General features: G+C 33.2%; 2 protein-coding genes and 1 long non-coding RNA gene across 4 annotated transcripts in view; 1 reads left to right on the top strand and 2 right to left on the bottom strand.

The window, feature by feature from the left end:
- The window catches only part of LOC18048920 (calcium-dependent protein kinase 17), a 3,640-nt gene extending 588 nt beyond the window's left edge, over nucleotides 1–3,052 (bottom strand). The window contains exons 1-4 of the mRNA XM_006440460.2: nucleotides 1,729–3,052; nucleotides 1,337–1,633; nucleotides 574–972; nucleotides 2–110 (exon numbers count right to left, since the gene is read on the bottom strand). Of these exons, the coding sequence (XP_006440523.2) occupies nucleotides 2–110; nucleotides 574–972; nucleotides 1,337–1,633; nucleotides 1,729–2,317 (1,394 nt within the window). The 5' untranslated portion in view covers nucleotides 2,318–3,052. The remainder of the gene's footprint in view (nucleotide 1; nucleotides 111–573; nucleotides 973–1,336; nucleotides 1,634–1,728) is intronic.
- Nucleotides 3,053–12,027: 8,975 nt separating this feature from the next.
- On the top strand, nucleotides 12,028–14,027 carry LOC18048919. Its single transcript, XR_002906311.1, has 2 exons — nucleotides 12,028–12,397; nucleotides 13,774–14,027. It is a non-coding gene; the product is annotated as an uncharacterized LOC18048919 (long non-coding RNA).
- A 1,071-nt stretch (nucleotides 14,028–15,098) lies between these two features.
- Nucleotides 15,099–18,957, bottom strand: LOC112100379 (protein FAR1-RELATED SEQUENCE 5-like). Of its 2 annotated transcripts, XM_024189749.1 has the most exons (6): nucleotides 18,410–18,957; nucleotides 15,948–18,040; nucleotides 15,796–15,858; nucleotides 15,637–15,708; nucleotides 15,501–15,569; nucleotides 15,099–15,413 (listed from the first exon to the last, which is right to left on the bottom strand). In XM_024189749.1, exons 2-6 carry the CDS (start codon nucleotides 18,027–18,029, stop codon nucleotides 15,312–15,314), a joined length of 2,388 nt encoding a protein of 795 aa, XP_024045517.1. In that variant the 5' UTR covers nucleotides 18,030–18,040; nucleotides 18,410–18,957; the 3' UTR covers nucleotides 15,099–15,311. The 2 variants fall into 2 exon arrangements, with proteins under 2 accessions (XP_024045517.1, XP_024045518.1); XM_024189750.1 differs by lacking the exon at nucleotides 15,501–15,569 and having other exon boundaries at nucleotides 15,109–15,413.
- Nucleotides 18,958–21,215: the final 2,258 nt, after the last annotated feature.

The raw sequence follows: 21,215 nt of genomic DNA, 5'->3' as shown, positions 1-21,215 counted from the left end.
TGAGCAGTAGTGCACCTCTTGGACTTCTGTCCTGTCCTCTATTTCCCTTACCTCACGCCTAACAGGAAGTAAGGAACCTGGCAGAACAAACAGCTTTTCCAAGTTTGATTCTGTACATGCAAAGCCAAAATGCTTGGGTTAAGGGTTATTGCAGAGAAGAAACCCAATTTGTCAATATTACTTTTGCAACCAAGAGAAAAGTGGTCTAGATTATTTTGGTAATTCTTTCAAGCAATCATTAGTGCATTCAATCTGCAATAAAGGAACACAGCCAGGTAAGGAAACTGCTCTTTAGGAACAAAGTAGGAAGTTATGCGTGTGTTACTTATCACTTGTGGTGCACTGATTTTAATAATGAGCAGAACCAGCCATTGTCATCATGTTCCACTTGACAAATATCAATCCTCTAATTAGTTTCCTAGATCCTTTCTATTTTATATTTAATTAAAGCAATGTGATTATGAACAATTAACTCAAGACATAAACCTAAATATTTGGTCCCAAACTTAACTATTAGACTATGCAATGGTCCTTTACAAAACCTGTGGCAAGGAATCATATGAACATATATACCTCCATGCTTTTCGTCCAGTTTTGTCATGTTGACTTTATGTCCTAATGAAGCATTTCCTTGCTCAACTGCAGAAATTGGGCTGAAGAAAGAAAAGCTTGGCATCGAAGGGATTGGTGAAGAGAAGTCAGCCACACTTGATTTACAGCAGCTGCTAAAAGAAAAACCTCCATATCCTGAGCAAGGAGTACCGTCATCAGCGAGGAAAGCAGAAAATGATGATTTACAAGTGAATGCAGGTGACTGTTCCAGTTGACCATCACCAAAACTACAGTCCATATTCCTGGAGATAAATGTGGCAGAGAAAGAACTTCCACCCACTTCCAGCTGTTTGCAACAAAGGTCATCTTGCTTGCATGGTTTTTGTGCTACTTGTTCACATTCCTCCATCCAGGAGTGGGCTGCAAAAGTAAACTATATTGTTAGTTTCGGTGTAGAAATTTCGAAAACACATCTTTTGTGACATCCAAAGATTACTTTTCAATAAGAACCAAATTACATTTAATATGCAGTACCGAAAAGAAACAGCTCTATTGTGTAAATAATCACAAATGGCATTTAACTGACAATGTCATAACTTTTTACCACATACAACAGCAATCAAATTCTTAGTCAACAAACTCACAAATTGAACAAGCACAAAACTAGTTCACTAGGTATTTATTGCTATTTACTTCAATTGCCACGCAATAACCCAGAGTATATCTACTAACTTCTTTGTCACTTTTAAGCCACTTTACTGACAAAACTGCATAACTGACATACCTAGAACCTCTGCTGCAGTCAGCCTAGTTGAAGGATCTACACGAAGCATTCCCATGATCAAGTCCCTGGCAGATGCAGATATATGATCCCAGGGATCAGAAGGGAACCGTAGATCTGCAGCCCTAACAGCATCAAAAATCTTTGACTTAGTCTTCCCCCAAAAAGGAGGCATCCCACTGAGAAGAATGTACAAGATAACGCCAGCACTCCACACATCAGCAGCCTGATTGTAGCCCCCTGCCAGTACCTCAGGGGCTATATAAAACGGGCTCCCAACTGTCCCATGCAAATTCTGGCCTGTTTGACAAAAACCAAATATACTTACATAGGAAAACTTGCAACCATACTTATAGATCCGCACTAAATGAGACAGTAAAAGATAGAGGCCTTACCAGCTTTTATGTAAGTTGCCAGACCAAAGTCTGCTAATTTAATTGGAGAGGATGAGGACTTTGTAGCCAAGAGAATATTTTCCGGCTTTAAATCCCGATGAACAACTCCATTGCCATGACAATAACTAACCACTTGCATCAAGTGCCTAAAAATAACTCTAGCCTCAGTCTCAGAAAACCTCCCATATTTTTCAAGTCGGTGAAATAGCTCCCCACCTGCGCATAATTCCATCAGCAGATGTACGTAATCCTCCTCCTCATAAACTGCTTTGAGGTCTACAACATTAGGATGCCCTGATAACTTAGTCATTATTTCAATCTCCAGCTTGATGCTACGAACGTCTTCGACCGTAACCAATCTATCTTTTGCAATAGACTTACAAGCCAAAACCTCACCAGTAAACTTATCGGAACATTCTCTAATGACACCAAATTGCCCCCATCCCAATTGCTTTCCAAGAACATACCGATCGCTCAAATTTGAGATCTGGGTTGCATCCAAAATGGTTCCAGTAAGGCTTGAGACTTTGTAACTGTTGCAGAATTGTGTTGAAAGCTGGCTACTATCTTCACTATTGTTTGTGTCCATACCAATAATGCTCAACTCTAATTATAAGAAGCCACCAATCAACAACTTGCTTTTAAGTCTCAATACTATCTAATCATCATCTTCCTTTAGCAAAATAATTCACTGAATCGACATCCAAAAGGAGTGTAACCCATCATCACTAAATAAGCTCATATCATGAACAATATTGACAACAAAGGATAGACCCACCAATTGCCAAAACTACGAAGATGGGATTCTTCGATGTTCAACATCTACTACCTACTGAACAAAGAAGAACTTTCAAATTTCAGACAACTTGCTTAAACCCCAAAATTCTATGGTTTCTATATTTCTTTTCTCCCATACCATGTTATCCTTTTCTATGGTTTGAATGCTTAAATTTCCTTTACATGTATGCAAAACGTAAAATAAAAGCAGCCTATCTTTTTCGAACTTTTTCCTCAGATCCGGAAGCGGAACAGAAAGTAATAAAACACAAAGCAGAACCTCCAAAACAAAACAGAAACTCACCCACATGAGAATTCTCAAACTGAAGCTCAAAAGTTCTTAACTTTCAAGACAACAAAACAACCCGCAAGCTTCCCAATAATAGAAACATCATGCAGAAAACCCTGAGACAACCTCGAACATTTGTAATTTAAAAAAAAAATGTACACCAAAACAACCACAAGGTTCAAATCTTTAGTCAACAAAATATATGATGCATCAAAAAGAGCCACATTTTAGTGTAGCTTAGAGAGAGAAAAGACAGAGACTGACCTGTTCAATGAACCATTGAAGAAGATCAACTCCATCACCCCCGGTCCAAAAACCAGTCACATTTTCTTCTCTCATTAGTTCAAACACTCTCCACATGTTACCGGTAACCGGAAGAACCATTACATAACTATTCATATTATTTTATTCTTGCGAAATACCAAGCACTACGAAGTAATGTGCAAATCAAAATTATACCCTCACCACTAGCATCTCACACGTGTCCAAGAGAGCCAACTTGACAATCCGGGCCACCGATTTTGCAAACCCTTTTATTCCCAGATTACCCTCACGTGGGCACGTGCCCTTATTATGAAATATGATTAAGCGAATTACCAGCAGTTTATATTTTTGTATTTTTAATTTAAGGAAGCTTCCATTATTATTTTATCTTTAAACTTTGCTTTTTGGAAATACATTTATTTCAAAATTATTGCGGTGGAGGGGAAATTAAAGCAAGTTAAATGCAACAAGGGTTAGGGTAGCTATCAGGTAATTCAGTGAGAAAGTTGAAAGTGGGACCCTGAGGAGAAGCAGTGGTTGGATGGCCATGATTGCGTTTCTGTATTTCGTTTCTGACGAGTGTGGGTCCTGATTGATTGGTTTGATCAGGGGCTGGTACAGGTGGCCGTGACTGGGCGCCTTTTTTGGGGGGGAAAAAAAAAAAGCAAAAATGTTGAGGGAAGGGAACTACTTATATTTGTAACTTCATATCATTATTGCATTAGATTAAAAGAAAGCAAAATCCCAGCTGGGATTCGTGTTGTGATTAGCTGTGACTGTATAAATTTGTGTGCATCTTGTCACGTTGCCTTAAAACTGTGTTTCCATGTTGACAGACCAGCTTTACACTCTTCTTGCACGGCACCGAATAATGTAATTTTAACTTTTTTAAAAAAATAAAAAGAAACTGTTTGACTTTTTAGAATTTTGACATGGATTTCAATGAAACACTTTGTGTCGCCTTTGACTTCTATGTTGTATGGTGATTTTGAGACCGAGTCAGGGTCAAGTACACCAGAACTTGGATTATCTTCTCGGACAAAATTACCACCTCATCAAAAATTATTTTCGCGAATGATCACGCGTTGCTCATGACATTGTTCAATTATTTATTTATTTTTTTGTGTGTGTACAATACTAATAGAATTTAAGACTTAAATTGGGCGGCTAAATGGTAATGCTAGTTTAGAAAAAAAATAATTTAACAAATAATGTTTAATCAATATTTGACTTCCTGTTTTTTGAATTTTTCTCCCTTAAAATACTTTTTTAAAGGAAAAAAAAAAAGAAATAAGCATGACCCTTGTTTCTTTTTCCATAATTTATCATGTCTAATTATGATGATTATTTTTTTTCTAATTTCGACTGCCATTGATAAGAAAGATTGAGTCAAAACTTTAGGAGAAAATTATGGAAAAGTGTCCACTTTTAGCATAAGGACGAAATTGGAGAAGTTGATGCTGTGAATGATGAAGCAAATGAAGCGGTAGTAATGCACATGCATGATTTATCTATCAACCTTGCAAAAAAAGAAAAGAAAAGCTCTTTTATTATAAAAATTAATGCCTAATTTTATTTTTACTCTTCCCAATTTTCAAAATGGAGAAAGCCAATCCGTGTGTTGATAAGAAAGTTTGTCAATGCATTACATCAAAGAATGGGGACTACCAGATAAGAAATAAAGACTCCTCAAAAGTGGGAATATAGACCACCAAATGGGCAGTAAGGATCCCTTGAGCGAGAAAAAGAGAAATTCTAGATCAAACCTATAAATTGATCAAAACCAGTAAGTCAACAAGGCAAGAATACTTACCAGTAGAAAGAACCATTAACACACCATCAATATACTTGAAGAAGTTGATTACAAAACCACCAAGTGCACGAAAGTAGGGCATGACCCTCACTTTTAAAAACATGTTTCACTCTCTTCCCAACAGTTGGATAAGGCTAGCTGCAGCATCATCCCACGACCTTCTAAAGTAAAGGAGATTACCGTTAATAACTTTTTATATTAACCAAAATAAAGGGACCTATACACCTAAAAATGTTATTATTTTGTCAATTTCCGCTGCCATTGCAAAGAAAGATTGAAGCAAAACTTAGGGAGAAGATTATGGAAAAGTGCTCAATTTTAGCAGAAGGACGAAAAGTAGTATGCACATGCATGATTTTTCTATCAACACTGCCAATATATATGTTGCTAGTAAAAATTTAATGCTTATTTTTATTTTTACTCTTCCAATTTTCAAAATGGAGAAAAACAACCAATGTTTCATTGAAAGATCACTCGTAATTTAGACAGCCAAAAGTCGGTTCCTATATTTGACTTTTCCGAACGAAGATAGTAAAAACAAAACAAGACAGACAAACAAACAAGGGAGTGTTTTAGTTAGATGGGTCTCAGGTATGGGCTCAGGGGGCCATCTTTTGTTAAAATGTAAAATCATAAGCACCTCACTAATATTTTGATTGCACCCTCTTTCTTGTTGGCCTTGACCCTTGAGCTACAAAATAAAATTTAATAAGTCTGACAAATGAGATTGCTTCCTTTTTTCCTAATGTAAATTACATTTTAGTAAATGTAGTTTAATAGTTACATGTTTTTTTCTTTAAAATCTATCAACAAAAAATTATGTCCAAGTAGGAATGCTCGTAAACTTTTGTATTTCAAATCTAAGCATGGTGATGTATCAAGTACACGAACTTTCTTCTTGTGATTGATTTTAGTTTGAGAAAAAAATAATTACTTAATTTTTCACTTTTTTTTCAGTTACTGATATGTATTGTATCTATCAACATTAAACTAATATATTTTTCAATTAGGAAAAAAAATGAAGAAATTCTCATAAGAACTCAAACTATAAATTGTGAGACCTATAATCCGCCACTCTGATATAGGCTAATTGCCTCAATATTTTAAAATGATTTATATTATTTCTTAACTATATGGTAACTTTCTTTTTGTGATTGATTTTAGTTTTTAAAAAAATTAATTACTTTATTTTTTTATTTTTTTTTCAGTTACTGATATGTATTATATCTATTAACATGAAACTAATCTAAGTTTCAATTGGGAATAAAAAAAGAAAAAAGAAATTCTCATAAGAACTCAAACTATAAATTATGAGAACTGTAATCCACCACTTAGATATAGGCTAACTGCCTCAATTTTTTCATTTTAAAATCTCCGACATAATGTATCCATCGGAGGGTTGCCCATGATATGCAAACCCATTCAGTAGTAACTACCACTTGGTAGTTACCAAATCTTTTAAAGGAGAAGTTAATATGAAGTTGAGTGATGCTAGGTATTAAGAATGCTGAGAGAAAGTTGAGAGAGTCTTCTCTCTCTCTCTCTCGGTAATTTAATATTTTTTAATTGTTAAAAGATAATAAAAAATAAAAATGAGAGGAAACATAATCCCCATCACTCTATCACTCTCTCTCTTGACTTTATCCTTACTCTCTTCGGCTACCAAAATCTCCATCACACTCCTCTGCTTTTTCTTTTAAAATTGAAACTCAGCTCTGCTCTTTTCCTTCACCAAAACTCTACGCAAGTTCTCCCAAATACAGAAGCGCCGTCTGTTTTTTATCTGGAAGCAAAACCCAAAACTACTCTCGAAGCCAAAGCCGAAGTCGAAGCTAAACCCACTACTGAGGTTGTTGAGTCCGCTGCCAAGTAAGAGCCCAACCACCACCCATTTTAGATTCACCGCCCGTTTTATAGCCAGTGATTAAAGAAATGATAAATTTTTGTGTTTTGTCCATTTATGGATTAATTTTGTGAATTCCCTAGGTTTCAGTATCTGTTGTTTGGTGGTAGTTGTTTGATTATAAAGATGAATTTTTCGTTTTGAATATTAATTTTTGTTGTATCAGTAATAGTAGCTGTTAACTACTGCTCTAGGTGAAATAAAAATGTAAAATCCCTCATTTTACTTAGGTTTTACTATGTGAAAAGTGTTGGATTTTGGTTCAATGTGATGTAAAATTGCCGTGAATTTGGGAAATTTTAGTAGTTCGCATGGTCATTTCAACGGTTTACTAGATTTTTATTTAGATGATTTGCTGCATTCTACTTTCTTGACTCTTGTAATTTGAGAGTTAGTATGTGTGCTTCTAGAATTGTTGTTACTTGTTGTGATTATCTTTGGAATATTAATGGGGAAAGACTTTTATACTTTGTCTCATGCACTAACTCCATATTTTGTTTGAACTCATTTTTTCCTAGAATTTACTTGAATTTTGTTAATTTTCATTGTCTAATAACTTGGTTTTACATGAATATCTTGTGATAAAACATCCTTAGTGTTTCTTTTAACTATTTGAGAATATTAGATATGACTAATTAATTTTCTTATTCATTCATTTAATTTTCATTTTTTGACAATTTTTTTTTATGTTTCTTGGCTAAAAAATATGAGTTGTTGCAAAGTGTTTTGTGTTTTCGTACTTTTTTTTTTTGGCAATTAAAATAGTCTATTAATGACAATGTCATATAGCATAAATGAAACTCGAAACTCACTGCAAAAATATAACAAATGCAATCACAAAATGGAGTTGTTAACGTCACGTATTACAAAGAATTCAAATCACAAGTTTTGAAAATGCAGAGGATGTAAAAACTTTCAATCTGTAGAAGACCGTAAATCTAGCGAAGAAAAAATTGACTTGTTAGTGAAGGAAGTTAGAAAGTTGACATTGGAGATTAAGTGTTTGTTTGTTGAATTTTACTTGTTTATAAAGAACTTGAGCATATGCAACAATATAGAGTGCAGAGATGATTGTTTGACAATGAACTTCAAAAGAGACAGACGCCATGATATGATTTCATTAGAATACTTGTGATGTTGTACAATGCTTTATATTCAAGTTTTATTTTTAAGTTGTTTCAATTTATAATATTTCTTGGAAAAAACTTGTAAACATATATAATAGTATTTTCCTTCAAATATAAGATTATGAGTTGTTTCACTTGATTGTGTTTGAAATTATATTCAAATTGTTATTATAAATCTTTATTGGATGCCGAAATAACACATGATGAGTACAAACACATTGAAATTGTAATGATTTATGTCATAAATAATTACCAAAAATATGTCATCGAGAATTATCAAAAAAACTACTGGGCCAATAAAAATTGTCCTGAAAAAACAACAACTGTGCAATGATTAATTCATCATTTTAAGTCAAATTTAAGCAAAATGATAGAGAAAATAATCTGAACAAAATACAAGTCATTGTTGATATAGCAATTGTTGGAAATTCTCAGTTCCAGATCCTTCGTACATCATTGAAGGAGAAGAATAATGTGACTACAAAGCATTCGATAGGATAGGTTGCTATAATACATAAAAAATTAAAACATCATGTTATATTTTATAAATTTAAAAATATAAGTATACATTAAGAAACTATGATTTTAAGATAACAACTTATTGTGTGCCAATTATAAGGAAATGATTGATAAATATTATTTCCACCAAATTGGGTTGGGTATATAAGTACCTAAGCAAATAAAAAAATATATGTAAAATCCGTATAAAAAATTAAAAATTAAAATTTCTTCATGAATTTAATTCTTTCATTATTGTAGCTTAGAGTCTCACATTAGTTGAGATTTATATTAATAGTACTTTCTTCTTGTAACGTATATATATGCTTAACAATATACTTAGTTACGTATTTTCAAAATAAAAGAAAAGTTTAACATAAAAATTCAAAAACTTACCATGACCATGTTGCTCTACTATGTGGAGATTTTATTAGGCACTTTTATAAGACGATGAATCATTTTCTTATGAATCTTATAAAATTATGATAAACAATTAAATAAAAACCAAATGAAATTAAAAAACATAAATTTGTATTTCAACAATTTTTTTTTTTTTTGCAATCTTCTTCTTTTGGTCGGGTTTCTTAGATATTGAAGGTTGTTTCCTCTGACAAGGAGAATGACCTTTACGAGCGCCATCATCAGCAAGTATGTTTGCAACCTTAGTGAATGTAGTGTATATTTTGTCAAATCTCTCTTATTGAATGGATAAATTCTGCACACCATAACTAACTTTCACTTGACTCTAGCATCTCCTCAAATCTTTCCTATACCTTAATAAAATGTACATTTTTATAAGTAATTCAACATTGTTACATATCAACATTGCAAAGGCATATCTGCAAAGAATCTCCTTAAATTGAAACTTTAAACAGATATAGCTAACTTCACACTTAACTTCTTAAAAAATAACCTCAAAGCTTAGTTTCTTGGCTTGCCCATATGATTGACTGATTTCATATATTAATCTCATATAATTAACCATATCACAATACATCAACGTAATTAATTCGTATTGGAACTCTTTAAATGTAGAAATAGTTTACACTTCTTCAACTTACTTATCCATTTCATATCATGTTACACATAAAATACTTTTGTTAAAACATTTGGCATTTGCTTGTCATTCTAATTCAACTTTCATTCTCAACGCATTTTCATAATACTTCATAAACTGTTTCAAATTTGTTTTTGAGTTAACAGACCCATAAAAAAAATGCATTCATACTTTCATTTCACTGAGTTGTTGGTATTTCTGCCTAAAAACATTCTTTCAAATAGCATAGAACCCCAATAATACTGCTCATCATATAAACCATTTAACCAATCAGTATCTCATAAATCATATATCATAACATGTCAAGCCAAGCTTCGTCTAATACAACAGGGCTCAGTGAATCATAAACAACAAAAAATAAAGAAGAAATAATATATTCATGTTCTTTAAAAGCCCCTAACTCTCAAACATCTTCTTTATTATATGTCGCAAACATCATCAACGCCTGGTCGTAGGAAAAACAACTCTCAATTATCTTTTGCATTGTTTTATCTATAGTGGAAGGAGAACAGAACATGCATGATAACCATGCTTGAAATAACCACGTAAATGTCTTTGTACCCTTATGTGAAATCAATTCGCATCCTAACAAAATAGACTAGCCATGATGATTAGCTCTGAAAAAGGGAGCAAATAACATGTCATACTTATTGGTAAGATATGTGATATCAAATGTGATGACATCTCCAAAATATTTGTAAGCTGTCCTACTTCTCGGATATGCCCAAGATACATTCTTTAATCGATCTTGCTCATCTAAATCAATACTAAAACAAAATCCCTTGCATTCTACTTACTTTTTCTGAAAGTATTTTAGAATTTCCATAGCATATTCTACTTCAAGTTGTAATTGTCTTCCTTTGTCAATAAGATTTCTACAATCTTTTTTTTTTAAATGAGACATTTTTATTCACACCAGATTCGACAATAATATAATTAAAATTCGAGGCAATATTAGTTCTCGCACAATCATTCATTTCAATACGCTTTTTTGTACTTACACTAATGCTACGGTTATAAGGGAAACACATAGTTTTGTCCAGACTCAATCCATAATTGTGTTGAAGGTTATAAGCTTGAAGAACCCATTTTCTATCTTCACTTACACAACCTCCAATTATGGTATCACAACTAGTTTTTATAATAGATTTAAGCTTCGACACATTAATAGATTTACTTTCTGACTGGCCTATGGCCAAATGCAAATATGACAATTTTTACAATCTCATCATTCCTTTTTTTACTAATTAATTTTTTCACAGGAAACCTTTCTTATTTACCATAGACTTTGTAAAACATTCAAATTTCCTCATGATTATCAAATAACATCCAAAGACTTGGCTCATTTTTTTTCGGTTGCACATCTTCAATTACATGCTCATTTTTTAAATTTTCCATTTTTACAAAATAATTAACATTTGTATTAAGAATGAATTATTATAAATTTTTAATCCATTAAGATTCTAAAAATTAAAATTTTAAAAATTTCTAAATCAAACAAAATTATCATTATCATTTATCACTATCATCTAACTAGTAAATTGGTTATAGGAATATTAGAGATTGCTATCATTTGATCTCTAAAGCAGTAAAACTTAAGCAAAACACACGTACATTTATATTATTACGGATACGACATAAATTAATATTCAAAACAAACAAATCCTAAGCAAAACGTAGGTGCATTTCTATTATTATTTATCAATAAAAATTACTATTCAAAACAAAAAGAATCCATCTTTATAATCAAACAATTACCAACTTTGGGTTCTGCGTCCGGATCTAAAACGGGCTGCGCTTCTGTGTTGGGAGAACTTATGTAGAGTTTTAGTAAAGGAAAAGAGCAAAGCTAAGTTTCTATTTTGAAAGTAAAAGTAGAGGAGCATGATGGGGATTTTGGTAGTCGGAGAGAGTGAGGAAGCGTGATAGGAATTTTGGAAGTCGGAAATAGTGAGGACAAAATCGAGAGAGAGAGAGGGAAAGAGAGTGTGTGTGATCGAGTGATGGGATTACGTTTTACTCTCATTTTTTTATTCTCTTAGCTTTCTCTTGGCATTCTCGACAGCAAACATTTTTCGTTGTTGTAATTGTCTTCCATTATGAAAACATTAAATTAATTTTACTTTATAGATGGTCATAATTTTGCTTTTGTTTTGGTGTGCAATTAAATATATTAATCGTTATCAATAGATCTTTGTCCTACTTAAAGATTGTTTGCACTCACAAAGTGTGAGAGTAAGAATTTAAATCTTTATAAAAGTATTATAAGAATTAGTTTCAATTCTCTATTAATTGTGAAATAATTGAGTGTAGATTGCTCCAATTATATATCAAAGAATGACATTTGATAGTATTTCAGAAAAAATAATATACACAAAGAATTGTATCATCAAAGAATGATAATTTTATAATTTTTAGGTAGTAGTGGTAATAATAAAAATATTATTATATTAGCACTGATATATATTGTCCACAATGGTATGACTGCAATTAAATAATGAAATTACATATCAATTGATTGATTACAGAGGAACCCACACATGTTAAATATATCGTTTTCAACAAGGAAAATGAGATTCTTCCCACGTTAAGCACCACAATAAGCACCAAACGGTGCGTTTTGGACATACTATAAAATGAGCCAACTCACGTGTAATACACATAGCAATCCCAACACACGCGCAATCCATCTCACGCGACGCACAACTTTTCTCCATTTGCTCTCACAGAAATCTCACTGTTCTCAAACCTTCTGAGGGTGCTCGGCGTTGGTCTCTGGCCGTGGGTCTGCTGTCTCTCTTCCCTGTCGTCTCTATTCTCAAACTTTCTCGGCGGTGGTGCTTGGCATTTGTCTCTGGCCGTGGATCTCTCGTCGTTGGTCTCTCACCGTGGGTCTGCTTTCTCTCTTCTCTATCGTCTCTGCTGCTCTCAAATTGTGTAGGTAATGGCAAATTTCGTGAGTATTGCTTGTCATTGACTATTGTGAATTATTTATTTGTGTGTTACCGGACAAGGATGATTTTCTTTTGGAAGGGGTGAAATTGCAACTGTTCATAGTGATAGAGAGAGATTTAAGTTTGAAATTTGTTCTTTTATGTTTGAAGATGAGTAGAGAGTGATAGCATTATCCAAAAGCTAGTTTATTTCGATTATTCATCACATCAGTTAGTAAAGATTGTAAATGTGATTGCCTAGTTCCTCTCATGTTTGCTGGGTCATAATTGCAGGAAAAATAGCTTTAGTTCAGTTGGAAGGCCCTTTTGTTTTACATGACGGATGTGTGAAATTTTGCAGTGCCCTTGATTTAGATTTCCGTATTGACATGATTTCTAACAAATACAACAAGTTATAGGACTAAAAGATGAAAATATTGTATTGATATACTGGTAAGTAATAATTGCTAGATTATTAAGTATGCATACTCAAAGCTTTGAACTAAAGAAAAATTTCTTTCAGCCCTTTAAAACCCCCAGGTAATTCACTTACAGTAAGCACAGACAAAAACACTTCCAATCTCTAATTTTACCATATTAGAAATTTTTTCTCCACGTGTTGAAGTTAGTCATGCAAGTTGAAACCAATCTGTTTAAGCTTGGGGTTTTATGTCCTGAATCAAGGTTAAAAGTATTATAGCTTTAGCTATTCCTGAAGTGAATTTATGTTAAAAAGCTATGCACGCATTAAGTTAGTGCGAGAGTCTGCTGAAGCATATGTCAGCTGTGTGTTTGGAGCTGAGTATTCTTCATTCCACATTTTGGGTTTTGGTTGACCTCCAGCATGACTCAACCCACTTGAGTTAAAAGCCGTAGAGTAACATTCTACCCATGATATTTGAGTTTATCAAGTCACCATATTTTAATACTTCTCTGGAAAACAAATATATATGTTAAATCAGGTAGGAAAAATAAAAAGTTAATTATGGAGTTGTAATAGTGCAACTAAGGTTTTGAAACATTAAGATCTTTAGCCATTATGTTACTATCCCGTAGTTATTTTTAAGTTACAAGAGATAATAAAAAATAACATCATATTTTAATTACTTACACTAATCCTGCAAGTGCTGATGGTCTAAAGTTACTTACACTAACCCCCAACTAGTCAACTCCATCAATTCACTTTCATTTCTAAGAACAGAGCCATGCCCATTCTTCTCATTTGACCATATTTTTCTTCTTTTTGTTTTCTTTGTAGTTGAAATTAAATAATTTTATTTGAGCTGAATGAATGCAGTAAGATGTATTTCTTTTTTTGGGGGGGAGAAAAAAAATCAATAAGCTGGTTTTTAATATATTGGCTACCATTTTTTCTTTCTGGAAGGAATCTGGGTTGAAGTGTATATTGAACAGAATTTGTTCAATCATTATGTCTTCAAGCACAAACGAAATTCAAACACAACTGAAAGCTTGTGATAAATGCTGCAACAACAATAAGGTCTTGCGAACTTCACGAACAAAAGAAAATCCGAATCGTAGGTTTTGGAAGTGCAAAGGATGTGGGGCTTTTGAATGGGATGATGATTGGAAGAGCAGTGAATGTAATGATTTTAGAGGGATGGAAGATCGTATTATAAATCAGAATAAAATTGACATGTTGTTAGCAGAAGTCCGCAAGTTGGGCCATCAAATCGAATGCATATCTCTTAAATTTCAGTTGCTTGAGCAAGAATTTCAGCGAAGACAACAACCAAGTGTTCTTGTAACATACGTCCCGCAAATAATGATAACTCTTTTAATATGTATTATATTTAAGTTGTGTAATTAATTAATGTATTGTTAGTGCAATGACTTGTTGAACCAGTTTTTAAGATAACTTTGGTATTGATGGGGAAATGATATTCCTTTTTTTGCAATAAATTTGTTGGTAGTCCATAACTCCTGTGTCATTTGCTTCTTTGAATCAATTAATTTTTCCTCTGTTGCAAAGCCAAATATAATCATTTATAATTATAATATTTTGACCAAATAAAAAGCAATAACATAATTCCTGCACTTCTGCACTTTAAAGAATTCCAAAATTCCAGTAGCATAACAATTTCTGCACTTTCCAGAATTCCAGTACAATAACAGAATTTCTGCACTTCTGCACTTTAAACAATTTCTGCACTTTCCAGTAGCATAATAATTTCTGCACTTCTGCAGTTTAAATAATTCCAGAATTCCAGTAACATAACAATTTCTGCACTTTCCAGAATTCCAGTACAATAACAGAATTTCTGCACTTCTGCACTTTAAACAATTTCTTCACTTCTGCACTTTAAATAATTCCAGAAGTCCAGTAACATAACAATTTCTGTACTTTCCAGAATTCCAGTACAATAACAGAATTTCTGCACTTCTGCACTTTAAACAATTTTTGCACTTTCCAGTAGCATAACAATTTATGCACTTATGCACTTTAAATAATTCCAGAAGTCCAGTAACATAACAATTTCTGTACTTTCCAGAATTCCAGTACAATAACAGAATTTCTGCACTTCTGCACTTTAAACAATTTTTGCACTTTCCAGTAGCATAACAATTTATGCACTTCTGCACTTTAAATAATTCCAGAATTCCAGTAGCATAACAATTTTTGCACTTTAAAGAATAACAGAATTCCAGTAGCATAGAATACATCCAGAATTCCAGAATAACATAAAACAATTTCTGCACTTTAAAGAATATCAGAATTCCAGTAGCATAGAATTAAAAAATAACAGAATATCATTTATCCATCCACCATTCCAGTAGCACACAATTAAGGAATAACAGATTTGCAGCATCTCCCTCAATTCCAATCCAATAGCACATGACCAAATAATAACACAGCTGTAGCATATAAATCTAATAAAGGAACATGCAAGAACAAAAACAAGATTATTCTACGAAATCACTTCGAAACTCCTTATCAACTTCATATTCATTATCTTGCTGAAAGAGTAGCTGCTGAAAATGTCCAGGCTGCTGGAATTGTGGTTCCTATTAAAAAGAAAATTAAATATTTTGTTATAATAAAAGAGAATAAAGTAGATAATATGAATAAATACTAAATTTATCACCACTTACCGTACAAGAATTTTGTGTAGGTGTTAGATAAACATTATCCCCAACCATATGAGGTAAGCTCATAAGACCCTAAAACAAACATACATTAAATGAAGAGATAATAAAAAAATCATAACACATACTATGAAAAACTTACATTATAATAGTCCATAACTCCATGTGGGTACATATTCATATCAATATAACTTCCTTCAGGATTTTGAAATGCCTACAGTGGATCAATAATATATTAGAAAAACGTCTATGATTAAGTAATAAAAATCAACGACATGCATTTGAATTCCATAAAACCTACCGTTACAACATTGTTCTCGTGTGTTGGGACCACAGTCGGCACTTGCTCATTCACCTGTCCATCCTGTAAAGTCAACAAAACATACATTTGAACATCTTTTATGTTAGAAATTTTTTAACTTTAATTAAATTCAAAATACATTTTAAAAGTACCTTTGCATTGGAACGTGAGGAATTTATTTTAGATTTTGAAAATTTATTAGATTTCTTTCTTTGACAAGGTGGTCGACCTTTACGACGCCGAGCTGCTGGATCTCTAACTGTTTCTACTTCCACACTACAACTTCCTTGGCCTGTAACAACAGTTACTTCATTATCTCCGCAAAGAATTGCCTTTGATAAATCCCCCCGTACATTCTCAATCCAATTGAAAACAAGATTAGAGCTTTCAATAGTATGTGCAGCCATATTTGCAACCTCCGCAAAAGTAGCACACATTTTCTCATATCGTTTTTGCTCATCCGTACAGCTATGAAGCTCATAACTCGTTTTCACTCTACTATGGCATCTCCACACATCTTTTCTCCATCTTCGTAAAATATATTTTTCTGGAAGTACTTCTACGTCATTGCGGATCATGATTGCAATGGCATGCCTACAAAGAATACCTCTAAATTGGAACCTTGAGCAGCTGCAACGTATTTCACCATTTTCTTTTTCAAAATAAACTTCAAAAAAGGTTCTCTTTTTACCCTCTCCAACTTTGACATCCTCTCTAACAATATTTTCACAACCCATAGAATTGACATATTCGCAATACATTTTCCGAATCATTTCTTGCTGAAATTCTTGAAATTTTGAAATAGTGTACACATCTCGAACTTGCCTCTCCATTGCGTAATCGGTTACACATGGCATTTGTTGGGAAAGACACCTGACATCTTCTTCAACTTCCTTCTGAACTTTATTCTTCAATGCACAACTGTATTGCTCTACAAACTGCTTCAAAGTAGTCTTTGAGTTAACATAACCATCAAAAAATGCATTCATGCTTTCACTACGTTGAGTAGATGACATTCCTGCCCAAAACGTATTGTTTAGATAACAAGGTACCCAATGATGCCTCTCGTCATATAAGCCTCGTAACCATTCGTTATCCCCCAAATCATATTCTGTAATCATATGGTGCCAAGTTTCCTCAAATTTCGTAGCACTCTGGGAATCATAAACAGCACAATGCAAGACATTACTTATGTTACGATATTCTTTATAACCCCCTAGCTTCTCTGGAACTTTCTTCATTATATGCCATAAACACCACCGATGTCGAGTATTGGGAAAGACATTCTGAATTGCAACTTTCATTGCCCTGTCTTGATCTGTAATGATTCCATTAGGAGCTAAATTAGACATGCAAGATAGCCATGTTCGAAATAACCACGTGAATGTCTCAATATCTTCGTGTGAAATCAATCCACACCCAAACAGAATAGAATGCCCATGATGATTAACTCCTACAAATGGAGCGAACGGCATATCATACTTATTTGTAAGATACGTGGTGTCAAATGTAACAACGTCTCCAAACTCCTTGTACGCTTCCCTATTCCTTGGCTCGGCCCAAAAAACATTTTTTAATCGTCCCTCATCATCCACTTGCATACTAAAGTAAAACCTATTATCTTCTACTTGCATTTTCATAAAATAGTTTTGAAGAGCAGCAGCATCCCCATCTCCAAGCCGCAATCTTCTTTCTTTTTGGACATGATTTCTACAATCTCTTTCTATGAATGTCACATTTTCATGACCACCAGCCTCAATAACAAGTGATTGATAATTCTTACATAATCTGATTCCTGCTCGATCATTTACATCAAGCCTTTTTTTTGCATATGTATTGAGGCTACGATTGCACCGAAAATACTTGGATTTGGTTGGAGTTAACAGCACATGGTTGTGTTCAAGATTTAAGCTTCGAATTGTCCACTTTCCATCATCCCCTAAACCAGCTCCCAATCTAGCATTGCAGCCTGTTTTTGCATTAGGTTGGGGCTTTAAAATATTCACAGATTTGCTTCTTGTTTCACCACTTCTCCCACAAGCAAAAGTCACATTTCTAAGAATCCCATCACTATCCTTTCTACTAGTTCTCCTCAAAATCGGAAACCCTTTTCTTTTACCGTACTCTTTGAAGTATATAAACAAATCAACATCACTATCAAATGACATCCCAATTATTGGCTCATCGTTCTCCTCAAATTTCTCCAACTCTTCAACTTCGATGTCTTTTTCCATATTATTTATTTCTACCAAATTGAAATAATTCACATTGACAAATTGAACGTAACAAAATACAAATTAATTCATCACAACCTCACACAACTAAACTAACTAGTGATGCAAATTGTGAACACAAATTTAATATATACCAGCAGAATTTGCAGCATACGAGATGCCTTTGATTGGAATTTAGTGATTTTTTATTTAATATATAACCCAATGTGCTTATTAATTTTCCAATGGATGCTGATTTAATATATAAAGATTATTGCGCAATTGATACCCTTAAGATTATTGCGCAATTGATTTAATATATAAAAATTTGACTTCACAATTGAATCTTCACACATTCGGAATTATTACAACCAAAATTGGGCATTAATTAAACCAATTACCTCCACGAATTGATTACGACGGCTACAACTATCTACAGGGCAGACAGAGAAAGAGAAACCCAACGAGATGCGCGAGAGAGATCCACGACGAGAGAAAGTCGAAGGAGAGAGCAGCGAGATGAGTGAGAGGCCGGATGAGAGAGACCCGCGGTGAGAGAGAGAGCCACAGCCGAAGACAGACCCAAGGCGAGAGAGAGAGACCCACGGTGAGAGAGAGAGCCACTGCCGAAGACAGACCCAAGGCGAGAGAGAGAGCCACAACCGAAGAGAGACCCACGCTCGAGAGAGAAAGAGAGAAAGAGAGAAAACTGAAAGACAGAGCAATCCCACGATGAAGAGCAGAGCTTGAAGATGGCAAAGAACTGGCTGCAATTGAACTCGTTGCTTGGTGTGAAATGCATGAGTGAGAGTGATGCATGCGTGAGATGAGATGCGCGTGCAGTGTGTTTGCTTGTTCAAACAGTGCCCTTTTATATTACAAATAAAACGCACCGTTCGGGACTTACTGTGGTGCTTATTGTGGGCTGAATATCGGTGTTGTTTCAACAATGACTCCCCCACACATCCACAAAATTCAAAAAAGTAGCAATAATAAATGAGAATCTGCTCCAAATTCCGATCACTGTCAAAAAGGCTAAAATCCACAAACTTTTTCCGTGATTCGCTCTTTTTCCAATGCATGCCTGCCACGTCAACACCCTTTTGGTTCTGTAGGTTCCCAATCCACGTTGTGTGCGTGTGGCAACTTTTCTTTGTCCCGTACCGAAGATTTTTCCAGTTCAGGCCGTGTTTGGTTGTCGCCTGCTGCTTGTACTCCTTTGTGTACTTCTTCTACTTAATTTTTAAAGCACGTCATATTATTTAATAAATAATTATTTATTAAAGATTTATTTCTTAAATAATTTTATTGTTATATTTTTTTTTATAATTAGTGATTCTATAATATTGCAAACATGATCTTAGAAATATGCATAACATATTTTTTTAAAGAAGAACCATAATCATGTTAAAATCAATCTTCATAGCATCCAATAAAAAACTAGTTGGCATTATATTAAAAAAACGTGAAAATTCTTTTGTGCCGTGTGATATCGGAGGTGTTGTTGTTGCTTTTTGTCGGTATCAAATTTATGATAAAATATTTTGTCCAATTAGTTCACCTAGCGGTAATATGTAATGTGGTGCACAATAATTTGAAATTCAAACTAAGTGCACATTAGTTTAATAAAAAAAATTAATTTTACATATGTTAGGATGGTACAAATTTAATTGAAAAATAGACGAACAAAGTAGTGCTTGTGCATGTTAAGCAAGTTAAATCTTATCGTAGGTATAAATACAATATCATAAATATCTTTACTTATACACGTAAATTAAAATATCGTTCGTCTATATCATTAGTTTTAAAAAATTATAATACTATTTTTTAATTAAGTACTACATTCCTGAAATTTCAAATTTAAAAAATATCTAATAGAAAATTTAAAAAGATTAGTCCCACTCTAATGTATATGATATAATTTTTACGAATTTGCATTTAGTTTTGCCAATCACTCTAGCTATGGAGCTATATATTATTAACGTTACACAACATGGTGATGCATATTGGGTAATTTTTAAAAATCTCCCCTGAGGTTTGAGCTTGTTGCAAGTAGATGGCGAGAATTTGTTTATTTATAAAAAATTCCCCTACCGTCAGTTAATTTTAACATTAACCGTTAGTTGACTGTGCAAAGACAATATTGCCCTTAACAACAGTTTGTAGACTGACATAACTAAAAAAAAAACTAAAATTGTTGGCACGAAAAGCACAAATCCTATTTTTTGACAATTTTATCCTTGTCAATTTCAAAGATTTATAATATCATAGGTAAAGATTATGACTATTTCATTTTCAAGTTTTTAATTTTATCTTTCTTGTAGGAACTTTAAGGAAATATCAATAATTTAAAGAGGATTTTTCAAGTTTTTAATTTTATCTTTCTTGTAGGAACTTTAAGGAAATATCAATAATTTAAAGAGGGTAAAATAACCAACAATTTTAGTTTTTTTTTAGTTATATCCGTCTACAAACTGTTATTAAGGGTAATATTATCTTTGCACAGTCAACTAACGGTCAATGTTAAAATTAACTGACAGTAGAGGATTTTTTATAAATAAATAAATTCTCGTCATCTATTTATAATAAACCCAAACCTCAGGAAAAGTTTTTAAAAATTACCCGATGAATATTAAAAGTTAAAATCGTATTTAATGACTTAAAATTTGTATAAAAAAATTTAAGTTAAATTATCCAAACTCATAATTCATAAAATATGTATGTCTCAGCGCAAAGCCCAATGTTTTTCTGTTTTTCCGGCTTTTCCAGGTCTGCCCTTTGACTGTTGTTTTAGCTTCCTCTGCAGAATGCTGGGACCTATAATTGGCCCCCACCACTCTCATTAATTACGAATCAGCCACTCTTCCAGCCTTCCCCGCGAGTAAATTCATTCATTCATTTTCATTCTCCTGTTTTGGATAATTAATAATTTTGCTTTGCCCATGACAACTAACTTTCTTCATAACAACACTCCTAGTTGTACTTCCCAAAAAATAATAATAAAATCAATTGGTGTGTATTTGGGAAGATTAGAAAATAATGCAAATGTAGCATGTACAAATTAACCTAAACTTCATTCTTAGCTGGCTGTGGACAAATTTGATCACAGGAAATTTGAGGAATATGGTATGGATTAATAACGTAATTATTATTATTTATTACTATTTCATGAAAACTTTTCATTATCTACATATACGTAATAATGCA

This window comes from Citrus clementina, unplaced genomic scaffold (assembly GCF_000493195.1).
Source record: "Citrus clementina cultivar Clemenules unplaced genomic scaffold, Citrus_clementina_v1.0 scaffold_3, whole genome shotgun sequence".
NCBI lineage: Eukaryota > Viridiplantae > Streptophyta > Magnoliopsida > Sapindales > Rutaceae > Citrus > Citrus x clementina.
This window is presented reverse-complemented; position numbering and strand designations above follow the sequence as displayed.

Excerpts from the sequence above, each read along its gene's own strand:
- LOC112100379 (XM_024189749.1), bottom strand. The coding sequence starts at position 18,029 with ATGGAAAAAGACATCGAAGTTGAAGAGTTGGAGAAATTTGAGGAGAAC. Across the intron at positions 15,859-15,947 it reads CCTCACGTTCCAATGCAAAG|GATGGACAGGTGAATGAGCA; the intron begins GTACTTTTAAAA and ends TTGACTTTACAG. Across the intron at positions 15,570-15,636 it reads GAGTTATGGACTATTATAAT|GGTCTTATGAGCTTACCTCA; the intron begins GTAAGTTTTTCA and ends TGTTTGTTTTAG.